At 40.8% G+C, this 13,079-nt stretch overlaps 1 protein-coding gene across 1 annotated transcript in view; it reads left to right on the top strand.

Annotated features, from left to right (window-relative positions):
• grm3 (glutamate receptor, metabotropic 3) overlaps positions 1-11,630 on the top strand; it is a 64,533-nt gene extending 52,903 nt beyond the window's left edge. The window contains exons 13-14 of the mRNA XM_041796773.1: positions 5,611-5,788; positions 8,326-11,630. Coding sequence (XP_041652707.1) covers positions 5,611-5,788; positions 8,326-8,402 — 255 coding nt within the window. The 3' untranslated portion in view covers positions 8,403-11,630. The remainder of the gene's footprint in view (positions 1-5,610; positions 5,789-8,325) is intronic.
• The last annotated feature ends 1,449 nt before the right edge of the window (positions 11,631-13,079 follow it).

Below are 13,079 nucleotides of genomic sequence, written 5' to 3'. Positions count from 1 at the left end.
CCAAGATTTTAGAATAGAAATGACTAGTGTTCTATCTTCTGCGAAGGCTGAATGTGAGAGACTCCGCACTGGATGACAAATGACGACAGATTTAACAGTTTTGTTCTCATAGTGTGTGGTTTGCAATGAGATGACCATCGCACCACACACTAACAGATTCACTTCCCAGCACCCGGAGTCTCGACTCTCAAAACCTGAGCCCTCGCAGTCAAACATGACTTTAGAGTTAATAGGCTAGTGTGGCTAGCTGTTACCTACCTGGTACATCCACTGTGGTTGCAGTTTCAGTCCAGCTCCTCTCCATGTAATATTGATTATGGTATGTTTTACAGCAGCCTTTCCCAAACTTCAGTATACTGCAGCTCAAATTCAGACCTGAAAATCTGATTAATTCTCAAAATCAGAGGTAAATCCAACACCAGTTAAACTATGACATCAGATGTATACATAAGGCAAAATAAATGATAAAAAGATGACAGGAGTTAAAACTTCTGGCTGTGTTTTGTTACTCCCAAGACTTGAAATAGTAACGGGTAATCAAGCGTTTTATTAGATTTTGGGGGTTTTTTTATGTCTTTGATTTTTAGTGATTGTAAATGACCTTTTTGTGGAACCCCTGGGGCCACCACTTTGGAAAGCACTGTTTTACAGGACATCTAAACCATCCATCTAACTTTAGGCTTCACATTTCCTATCATTGCTCTGGCTGTGTTTGTTGTGCTTCCCTCTTCATTGAGATTGCATCACAATGGTATTGAGATCATGGGGTATAATGATTGATAGTGGTTCCCTTGATTTAATAGAAAGCTTGAAACTGTGTTTTCAGCTGTCCAATGTTTGCCCCACACAATAGGATTTCTTTTTTTCTTCTTTGACTTTATTTTAAGGCTTTAAGCTTTTTTAAAGGTTCATTTATGCTTTACACACAAATAGTTGCAAGAAAAAGTATGTGAACCCTTTGGGATTTCTTGGATTTCTGTATAAATTGGTCATAAAATGTGTTCTGATCTTCATCTAAGTCACAACAATAGACAAACACAGTCTGTTTAAACTAATACCGCACAAAAAATGATATTTTTTCATGTTTTTATTGAACAAAACATGTAAACATTCACAGTGCAGGGTGGAAAACATATGTGAACCCCTAGGCTAATGACTTCTCCAAGAGCTAATTGGAGCCAGGAGTCAGCCAACCTAGAGTCCAATCAATGTGATGAGATTGGATGCGTTGGTTAAAGCTGCCCTGCCCTATAAAAATCACACACCAGTTTGAGGTTGCTGTTCTCAAGAAGCATTCCCTGATGTGAACCATGACTGGCACAAAAGAGCTCTCAGAAGACCTACAATCAAGAATTGTTGACTTGCATGAAGCTGGAAAGGGTTACAAAAATATCTCTAAAAGCCTTGATGTTCATGTGTCCACAGTAAGACAGTCTACAAATGGAGAAAGTTCAGTACTGTTGCTACTCTCCCTAGGCGTGGTTGTCCTGTAAAGATGACTGCAAGAACACAGCACAGAATGCTCAATGAGGTGAAGAAGAATCCTAGAGTGTCAGCTAAAGACTTACAGAAGTCTCTGGCACATGCTAACATTTGTGTTGACAAATCTACAATAAGTAAAACATTAATTGAGAATGGAGTTCATGTGAGGACACCACGGAGGAAGCCACTGCTGTCCAAAAAAACATTGCTGCACGTTTGAAGTTTGCAAAAGAGCACCTGGATGTTCCACAGCACTACTGGAAAAATATTCTGTGGACAGATGAAACCAAAATTGAGCTGTTTGGAATCAAAACCTCATCCCAACTGTAAAATATGGTGGAGGGGCCATCATGGTTTGGGGCTGCTTTGCTGCCTCAGGGCCTGGACGGATTGCTGTCATTGACGGAAAAATGAATTCCCAAGTTTTTCAAGACATTTTGCAGGAAAACTTAAGACCATCTGTCCACCAACTGACGCTAAACAGAGGATGGGTGATGCAACAGGACAACGACCCAAAGCATAGAAGTAAATCACCTACAGAATGGCTTCAACAGAAGAAAATACGCCTTCTGGAGTGGCCCAGTCAGAGTCCTGACCTCAACCTGGTTGAGATGCTGTGGCATGACCTCAAGAGAGCGATGAACACCAGACATCCCAAGAATATTGCTGAACTGAAACAGTTTTGTAAAGAGGAATGGTCCAAAATTCTTCCTGACCATTGTGCAGGTCTGATCTACAACTACAGGAAACATTTAGTTGAGGTTATTGCTGCCAAAGGAGGGTCAACCAGTTATTAAATCCAAAGGTTCACATACTTTTTCCACCCTCCACTGTGAGTGTTTACATGTTTTGTTCAATAAAAACATGAAAAAATATCATTTGTTGTGCAGTATTAGTTTAAGCAGACTGTGTTTGTCTATTGTTGTGACTTAGATGAAGATCAGAACACATTTTATGACCAATTTGTGCAGAAATCCAAGAAATCCCAAAGGGTTCACATACTTTTTCTTGCAACTGTATAAAAAAAAGTTCCCATGCATTTTAAATTTTACAACTGCATTTGCCCCCACACTGACACACCCATGATATAATTGATTCCGCCATTGGGTGAGAACATTAGAAAGTAAAAAGGTTCATTTTTGCTTAAACAATGTGTGGTTTTATGTAAAAATTCTTTGGCCAAACTTTTCCTTATCAGTGGTGCTGTTGTAGCTCTTTGACCCACTGACCTAATGGTGACCCTTTGCTGTCGCTGCAGGATGAGTTGTTGTTTACGTATGTTGATATGGCGATGAGTTACGATCAGGAGTTTGTGCATTGTGTTGTATTTAGAAATCACTGGATATTCTACATTTGGGACTTCCTGTTTCGAGCTTTCTGATTGACGGGAATGGCAGCAGCCAGTGCTGAAAATAGACCTTCAGCATGTTGCCAGCGAAGCACAGTGGAGTGGGGATTCAGGGATGCGCTGGTGCCGGACTGGAGCGCAGGCAGCGGAACTGCTCTGATTGACTAGAGAGGGAGTGATTTGCTCCGTAGTACAATTTGTGGTGCAGCCACTGTATGTGGAAATTGCAGGTGACTCCCATCCGTTATGTTGGAGTGGGCACTGAAAAGCCTAACCGCTTCAGGTCACCATCTCTAACGGAGCTGCTCTGCCCATCCCATAGACTAAAGAGAGAACAGTCTGTCCTCTGCTCAGCTGTGCTCTTGTAGTTGTCTGTCTCGTGCCAAGCTGAGCTAAAATCATTGATATGTTTACATTCTCAAACAGCTCACTCAACATTTGGCTCTATTTCCTCCGAAAAACTTGATTAAGTCCCGTCTTTTTACGAATTATTCTTATTCATTGTGTTTGCAACCCTGGGCTGAACTGTTGGCTGCACTGTCCCCATGTTCGGCGGTGGCATTGCAATGTTTGGTCCGTATCCGTAAGTTTAGAGAGAATGGCCGAAAACACAAACAGAAAGGTCTGTCCATATCTATATGTGTATCTAACGTAGAGCATAAATGCAAAGATTGGCCAGATTCAATGTCTGTCATCAGGCTGGTCTGTCTTGCAAAGGTCCAATCTGTAACGTTTGTGCCTGGTCTTAGAAGTCATGGACCAATCAGTGTCATCTGTTGGGAACAAGGCGGTAGCTTCAGGCATAGCTTAGCCATAAACAATGGCCACTGGGAAAGTAACTAGCTACATAGGAGCATGTATGGAAGCATGGAAAGCTACATGTAGAAAATCTTATCGGTTTTAAAACAGACAGCTTATGACACTGCAGTTCATGTCTTGTAAGTTGTATCAATCTTTGTTAGCATCCAGAGAAAAATATGCGTCCAAAATGTTCCGATTTTCCCGGATCTGTTTGTTCCTGAACACTAAGGCTGGCCACACACTACATGATTTTTAAATCTGAAACGATTTTAAAACTGTTGGAGACCCCAGATATGAGGACAATTTCAAAAGATTTTTCATCTTTAATCCTCTGAACACACACTATAGACGACTGAGCCAGACTGTCAGATCATTGGAGACCACACACCTGCCGACCTGCCAGCGACCTCGGTGATCACGTGACTTCAGAAAAAAATAAACAAACAAACACGAATGTCTGTCGATATCCTCTTGCTGTCCCTCCACAACAGGCTGCCCTGGCATGTGTTACAGGTGAAGCAAAATCGTAAAACATGGGAAAGACTCAGGATGAAATCCAGGCTGGAATTAAGTTAAAGCCATGTTTATGGTTGTGAAGGGTGAAATTACGTATGATGTGCTATGTGCTTCGTCAGAGGCACTATGACCTAGATATTTACAAATCGTAAATATCAAAAATGTCTGATTTTACGATTTGGGATTTTGAAGGCTACGACACGATTTGGAGCAGTAAAACAATCGTGTTGACACCACACATGAGGATTATTCAGGCAAACAGTCGTTTAGACGAGGCTCCTCTCAGGATATGCCCCCACGATCGTCCGGGGAGGCAAATCTTGCCCCAAATCAGGGTTGAAATCCTGTAGTGTGTGGCCAGCCTAACAGAGCTCTAATAATGTCACCATAACATAACAGGTATAGTCACCACTTAAAAACTTTCTAATCCTGCTGTCAGAAATGTTCTAGCACTGCAGTATGGGGATGACAAGCAGACAGGTTCAGTCAAACTGCTGACACATGTCCAGATTTAATAGCAAAGGGGAGTGAGTGTTCACCTGATCCATACAAATCTTAAGCATGCAGTACACACACTTCCACAAACACACACAGTGCACTGTATCAAAGGGCATATGAGAGGAGTGCTGATGTGCTGATGCCAGGGCTGCTACATTTGATCCTTGGAAAAAAAAAAAAAAAAAAAAGAAAAAAACGCTCACCTTCCCACCACCATCTCTCTGTCTCTTTCTCCCTCTCTAGAAATAAGCATTTCTCTGGCCTTGTAATCTGACTTTAAGATTAGACAGGTGGAGGCATTAGATCCCCAGCATGCACCACCCACTCACACACACAAAATTACATACACACAGAGGAGATGTTGAAAACTAATGTGATTCTCCGTGCAGTCTTTTGATTTCACTCGCTGTTGATCAATTCTGTTGCCTTCTCTCAGCCACTCAAAGCAAAACAGGAGTGATACAGCAGCATCCTGAGGAGGATAGAAAGCATTCGTACTATTGATTTTGAACAGTAAATCACACAGAATGAAGTTAAAGCTACCACTGAAATGCGTTTAAGCTTGGCCTGTGCTCCCTGTTGATTAAGTCTTTTATTGATCTGTCCTGTAATTGTTATCCTTTGGACTGTTGCAAGGCAACAAAGTCTTCCGATTAACAGTTTGACTTTATAGGCCTCATTGGCTCTGCATACTTTTGCACATTGGTTAAATGCTTTAGGCATTTTTATGCACTTTATTTATCTTCTGTTTATATAATTTGGCTTTACATCATTGTTTTATTCCCTGTTAAGTACTTTTGTTCAACTGCTTTAAAGAGAACCTTTGATATACATTAATTATTACAGATTATCATCATCAAATAAGCTTTTTATAGTAATTACTTTGCACCACATTACCATAAGATATGTCCACTGAATTAACAAGTGGAATTACTAATTACTTTCTCCTCCTCCTTTCTCTTCAGGTTCAGACCACAACCATGTGTATCTCAGTCAGCCTCAGTGGTTTTGTGGTTCTGGGTTGTATGTTTGCTCCTAAGGTCCATATCATCATGTTTCAGCCTCAGAAGAATGTGACAAGCCACAGGCTTAACCTCAATCGTTTCAGTGTCAGTGGGGCTGCCACCACATACGCATCCCAGGGTAGGTTACACGCTGTTACCTCATTTTTAAAGAGACAGGGTTTTAAAGCAGAAATCTCTTGGTCTTTTTTAACACCTCTGTCAAACGAGTGTTTTCAGGATTCAGTATTCAACACATGGACTGTGTTCCACTTTTAAAAGAGAGGGATAAAGCCTTTTGAAATACCCAGGTGTTTCTACCTTCTTCATTCTATCTCTACTTTGTTCAATTAAAAAAAGCCACAGAAAGGTTTACAAATTCATGCCGAGTCAAAAGCCAGCTAAATCTCCTGATGGGCACCACAATAACTTTAGAAGTGTTATCGTTAGCCAAATGCATGACTGACAGTATCAATCAAGTGTTCCTGCTCTGTGGAAGATGGCAAATGGCTAAAATGGTTGCCAACACAAGTGTCCTGACGCTGACCAATAGGGGAGCATCTGCTCCCTAAACAACAATAGGAAACATATTTTTGTATCTGTATTTACCAGTGTGGCATTACACAATTCCCCAGAGCCATACAATGGTAGCAAACATACAACGTTATTTAGCTAAGCTAGTTTTGCCTCATGCTATCACGTTTGTATCTTAGGTTCTAGTCGATGGATAGCCAGTCCATACTGTCTTTTTCTTACAGAAGAGAATAGGAGCCAGCAGAGAAGGAATAAATGATGCTGTGCACTTTGAGATTAAAGTCAAAGTGATGAGAAAAAAGTAGAAATGTCGATGATAGAGTTGAAATATCAAGAACAATATTGAAATAATGTTTCAAGATTAAAGCCAATATGTAGAGGAAAAAGAATGTTGAGAATGAAGTCAAAATTTTTTGGATGTAACAAAACAGCTTTGTATCAATGAACTTGTGAAACTACTTCAAAAATGGTTTAAACAATAAAAAAAGATTAGTTCTCTTTCAGCTCATAAACACAGCGTGGTTGTCTAAGAGTTGCTGTTTGTTATAGTCGAATAAAGTTTCACTTTATTGTTAAAATTAAAGCTTTTTTTTCAAACTTGTATCCTAACTTTATTCTCAAAATTATGACTTCCTTCTCAACATTTTGACTTTAAAGTGTAAGTACACTCCCAGCCCAGAGCTAACTCTGCCTACTTCAGGAATCTGAAAAATACAAAAAAATAAGTTGGCAGTCTAGTACTGAGAGGAGGGAGGGGAACAGGATGGGGTTTTCCAGATGAGGCGGGAGTGATTGCATCCCCTAGCCAGAGGAAAATGGAAAATGACACAAAGTCCCACAGCACTACTGTCTCGAAACAATCTTTTGAGGAAAGAGGATTCTTCTCCTCCAGAGTCCCCTGAAGCGGGCAGTAGTGTTGTGGTTGACTGTGGTGGTCTCGAGCACTACATGTTGGCAGTGCTGGAGAGGATGGGAGCAGTTTCTAAATGGTAGCGTAATGTTGGTTAGAGGTGATAACATTCTACCTTTTGCATAAAGCTTGTGACATAGAAAGCTACTATCAGTAGGTTTCTTCATCACATAGGCCGCTCCTTATCAGAAAAGATTTTACAAAGCAGATGCTAATTTCAAGCCATGAAATGCAGATTTTAAGCAGTTTGGTGCAAATGTCTGAAATAACGCCAGCATTGATGTGTTTCATCAACACAGCTAAAGAAAAATGTTGAAGTGTTCCCTACATCTTTAATCCTGAAGTGCTCAGCATTATTTTTTCCCTTCACCTCTGGCCCTTATACTCTTTTGTATTTCTTGATTCTTCAGTCCATAATGTCCTTTTTCTGAGCCAGACTGCCATCATCACCCACAGTTCTAGTTATAGCCATGAGTGCAACTCCTTGGCCCTCCTCCTTAATGGTCTATGAACTCACACACAGTTGCAAAGACAGCATAAAAAAAATTGTTTACATAACTCAAAATTTTTTAAGCAGCCATATACCTAGAGCCACCATGCAGGTAAAATTTACCCCACAAGAAAGCATTTATTTCCCCTCTGTTTTTTCATACCAGCATATTAATAATAGATGTTGGTATGAATCAGAAGTCATAGATCAACCTTCAACATATTTACCACAGGCAAAAAAAGATTCATTGTTGTGAAATGTCAATAGATTTGCTCAATGCTTTGAGTGGTGGGGAAGTTTCTGGACTGAGCAATGTTACAGATCATCATCCAACAGTGATCCAGGTCTCTTTCTGTGTTTTTAAATAATTGCCTTTTACCAGTGCTTTTTATGAAAATCAATGCACTCTAATAACAGGTAAATATTACCTGCTGGCTGTTTTAAGTATAAAGAGAGTCCTGGCAGTTCCTGTGACAATCCATTGATGATGTCTGGGTGGCATTTATGTAGTTTGAATTCTTTGAATTTGCCTGGTCACTGATGCTCTTTAGTTATTTTTTAATTTGTTTTGTAAAATTATTTTGTGTTCTGACGTTAACTGACTTAGATTGCAAACTTATGGTTACAGACAAATATTGCTTTATTTCTTGCTGTAAGAAATTGTTTTCTTCCCTTCGGCAGGAAAGTAATTGCACAAATTGAATGTCTTTCTGTGTAACTATCACCTCTTTCTTTCTTTATTTAGCTTCTGCCAGTGCCCAACATGTCCCAACTGTGTGCAATGGGAGAGAAATCGTCGACTCCACTACGTCCTCTCTGTGACCACGTCCACGTCTCTGAATTTGCCCCTGCGACTGTTAGCAAATCCATGGACATTAATCCCCCTGTGCCGACCATGACTCCTCACTTCATACAAACACTGTATACACCCATACACACAACATTTACAGACAAATACGCACATAAACAAAAAATTCCCTCCTTGTGGACTAGGACTGTATTGTTTCACAAATGTAGAAAGTGTATAACTATAATTAAATTATTTTCTAGGGATGTACATATATGGAATCGACATTGTTGTAAGTAGAGAAACAAAAGAACAAAAAAAAGTTTTTAGGAAGAATTTTTGGAGCCTTTGTTTTTGATAGCTTTGTTATGACGCGGTGTAAATAGACATGTGCTTAATCATGGTAGGAGGGTGTGTGTGTCCCTCGATCTGGATGCACATTTGTGGCTCTGCTTGCCTCACCTGCAATATCGCACAGGCTTTTTACTCTCATGCTTTTTTGTAGGTCTCATTGTAATACCCAACTATGTATGCATTTGTATTGTGTATTGTACATTTGTATATTCTACTACTGATGGTTTAAACAGCACAATGTTGACAGTATTGTATCTCTAGAATGAATGTGGACAAGGATCATATGGACAGTATGAGATGGCAGACATATACAGAAATCCATCGACTCATAGTGAAACTGTCCCAGAAAGCAGTTTCTACTTTGAGAACTCATCTCTTCAGAATATTTGCTTTGCATTTTAGATCCATATAAGGAACTTTTGTGGCTGTTTTTGCAGGAAAATGTTTTGCTTTTGATACAAATGTTAATTTTTCTATTTCTGATTATTGAATCCCTTTATCTAAGTGGCCATAGTTCTAGACATGTGTTCAGAGAAGCACCAGTATGTTCACTCCCACTCTCAAACTGCTGCTCTTGTAGAGGACTGTCGTCCAAATGGCTGATGATACACAAAGATGAAACACATCAAATTTCCTTCACCTCAAACCTACCAGTTTCTGTATAAATGGTAAGAAGACTAATTTTAACACTGATGGAGGGAGTTTTGCCTGCTTTTCTGAACACATGTTGAATTTTTCCAACAACAGGGGAGTGGTAGCTTCTGTTTTTGTTCCCCGTTGATACAGCATGTGGTGATGTTTTGAATATGGCTATGTGCCTTAATGTATGTTTGGTAGTGCTCGGGGTACTTTGACATTACCAGCCAGGTAAGTGTGAAAGTGAGCCCATTTAAGAGAATATGTTTCAGGAAGACACTATGCCAGCTAGTTTTAACCCCTTCCAAGCCTTCTGCCATTGATTGTGTATCTCAAGTCTTCAACCAGTGAATCCAAACAACCCTGTCTGGAAATGTCTACACCCCTTCTTTCTCCAGGTTGTGTTAAAAACATGAAATGGTTGTATCTCTACCTATCGCTCTTATTTAACTTTATTACAGCTCAGCGGCTTCAGTAAAAGAAGGAAGGGGAATAGAAGCTCATATACTATTAAGATGAAGTCATTGACTCGTCGACTTATTGAAGTGTGTAGTTTACGTGTCTGTGTTAAATGTGTTGACTCAGAGAGGCACAGTGGAGCAGCTGGCTTTGCCAGTCAGTCCCAGAGAGGCTCACAAGAGGAGGCAGAGCACACAGTGTCAGCTGCTAGCAGATCCCATCTAACAAAAGACTGTTAGCAGTAGAAATATGCATAACAAACATAGCATTTAACATTATTTTTGTGGCTGGAAATAAGGCAGACTTTCTGCTGAGATGGGGGGATAAATGATAAATATATATGTAAAAAAAAGTTTTAATGGAAAAATCTAAATAGAGTAAATTAGTCAACTAATTTAGCACTACAGCGTATTTAGGAGAGGCCTGCCATGCAAGAGGATTTAGAAAGGTATTGAACTGAGTTTAAATAGTTATTATGCTGTCTAAAATAAATTGTCACTGATATGTTGGTGTTCTGGACAAATAATGTGAGCAGAATCACTTCTTTACTGGTGCAGACAAGCATTTTAAATCTATTTCATCGTACAGTGAGTGCATTCATCTCTTAACACCTCTCCAATAGAGACCCATGACAGTCACACTGAATGACAGATTGAAGGAATTTTTAGAGGATGAGCGAAGACGGGCCGACCTACATTGGGGTGTGTGTGTGTATTAGGTGCAGGGAGCAGGAGGAGAGAGCGATGTAGCGGGGCAGAGGGGAGCTGCTGCTGCTGCTGCTGCTGGCTTATGTAAAGCACTCCCACAGCCCAGAAGTCAAAGGGATTCTATGAAAGCTCAAAAGCATCTCTGAGATTCGCAGCCTTTGTTAGCAGGAGGCTTAGCCATTCACTCTCTGGTCCTGCTCTCACAAGATACACCCCGCATGGCAGGTTGCTATGGACAACCACCGCTACATCCGCTACTGGAATGTCTGTTTGTCTGCATGGTGAGGAGGGAGGGAGAGAGGGAGGAAGGGTAAGGAGGTGGAGAAGTAGAACGAGGAAAGACGGGTTGTTGGTTGGGATTCAAATTGGCACTTATTGATGAGATTTGGCTCAACGGAGGCCCTGGATCGACTCAAAGCTTTTTAAATGGCCACACAATTAGAATACTTAACCCTGATTCTGCTCTCATTTAGTCCAGGGACTAGTCTTAGACAAGAGTCTCACACCCCTTCCTCTGACCTTCTCTGTGTCCACCTCATCCCTGCAACCTCGACCCCAACTTGTTTCGTATGTCTGTGTGAAACTGGCTGCTGAGTCTTTCTCACCCAAGACCACCTAAGCCAGACAAACAGATTAGTCGACCACACTTAAAGGGTGCTCGCTGCAGAACATGCCAACAGGGGGGACCTTGAGGAGGATGGATAAGGGACTGGTGAATAAAGGCAAGAAAGTATGGGAAAATCAAAGGAAAAATCTCCTTTCTCACAGCACTACAGATGATGAAAACATCTCATGTACCTTACAGCTTTCTCTGTGGCTTCTTTATTGACTTCACTCAAATATCTCTTTCAAAAAGTAAAAAACCATCTACCACACACACTGTTCCTCTTTTCGGTCTCTGCCAACTGCCTTGTGCTCTGCAAAGGTCTGGGTTATGTAGTCCCCCCCACATAGAAGAAAGGATCCTCAGTCCTTTGGAGGTTTAAAACAAGACTGCAGAGAAATGAAGCCGAGGTCAAGCTGAACTCTGGAACGTGTCAAGTGCAAAGCAATAGCTCGGTGTTTCTGATACATGCAATAACGAGGCTGTGATGACATCATAATAAATAACGAGCAAGCACCTGTTGTCTGTTTGTTCTTCTGTGTCTTCTCTTTTATATTTGAGAGGCTCTGAGTCTGTAAGATCTTAAAGTTAGTGGACATAGATTACACCAAGAGGGACTGTAATGACATTGTATTCAAATGCATGTACTTTAATTTGAAGTTGGCCTCCTTCTGCACTTATAACAGCCTCCACTCTTTTTGGAAGGCTTCCCACAAACTTTGGGGTGTTTATGTGGGAATTTGTGCCCATTCATTCTATAGTGCATTTATGAAGTCAAGCACTAATGTTGGACGAGAAGGCTTGATTCGTAATCTCCATTCCAGGCCAGTCAAGGTCTTCTGCACTGATCTCATCAAACCCTATCTTTATAGTCGGTGCTTTGTGACTGGCAGAGTCATGTTGGAACAGAAAAGGGCCTTCCCCAAACTGTTGCCACAAAGTTGGAAGTATAGCATTGTCCAAAATGTCTTTATATGCTGAAGCACTAAGACTGCCTTTCACTGGAGATAAGAAGCTGGACCCAAACCCTGATAAACAGCCCCACATCATTTTCCCTCCTCCACCAAACTTCACAGTTGGAACACTTCTGGGATTTCTTTGCCCAGCTCTTTGGGAATGATCCAGCACTTGGTACTTGGTAAATAGTTGTTGTGAAGTCTAATGAATGGCGATTAGTGATCCCACATTTTCCTTGATTCATTGTTGCTGTCTAATAACAAAAAAAAAAAAAAACATTAAAAAAAAAAAAAAAAACTACATAAACAACGTATATTTTAGGTACTCTGCCTTAAACTCTACACGGCAGCACTTGCGTCCAATTGGACCTGAAGCACTTGATGGCACTTACTGATGTTGTTTCTTCTTGTCTAGATCATTGCTTGTGTTGTTCTTGCTCTCAAATGTACGTCGCTTTGGAGAAAAGCGTCTGCTAAATGACATTGTAACATTGTAACATTGTAACAATGCAGTCCGACAGGTGACAATCTCCCGGCGTCCACCAAACCCCAGCTCACTCATTTGACTGCAAAAACGAGAAGTGTGATTTGTCATTCTACAGAACACAGTGTTGATGTGCTTTACACCACTCCACCTGACACTTGGCATATGACTTGGTGATGTAAGGCTTGCATGCAGCTTCACTCCATGAAGCTCCAGCTGCTCAGTTTTTGTGCTACACTGGTATCAGTGGAAGTTTCAAGGTCTTCAGCTATGGAATCAGCAGAGCGTTGCCGACTTTCACGCACCATGCTCCTTGTTCTGTGCGTCATGGCCGAGTTGCTGTTGCTCCTAAACACTTCCACTTTAAAATAATTTCATTTACAGTTGACTGTGGAATATCATGCAGGGATGAAAGTTCACAAACTGTGTTACTGCAAAGGTGGCAGCCATGATAGTTGCACTTGCAATCACAGCTTTTCAAAAACCCATCTTGTATTACAAAAGAAGACTGC

Source organism: Cheilinus undulatus, linkage group 9 (genome assembly GCF_018320785.1).
Source record: "Cheilinus undulatus linkage group 9, ASM1832078v1, whole genome shotgun sequence".
NCBI lineage: Eukaryota > Metazoa > Chordata > Actinopteri > Labriformes > Labridae > Cheilinus > Cheilinus undulatus.
This window is presented reverse-complemented; position numbering and strand designations above follow the sequence as displayed.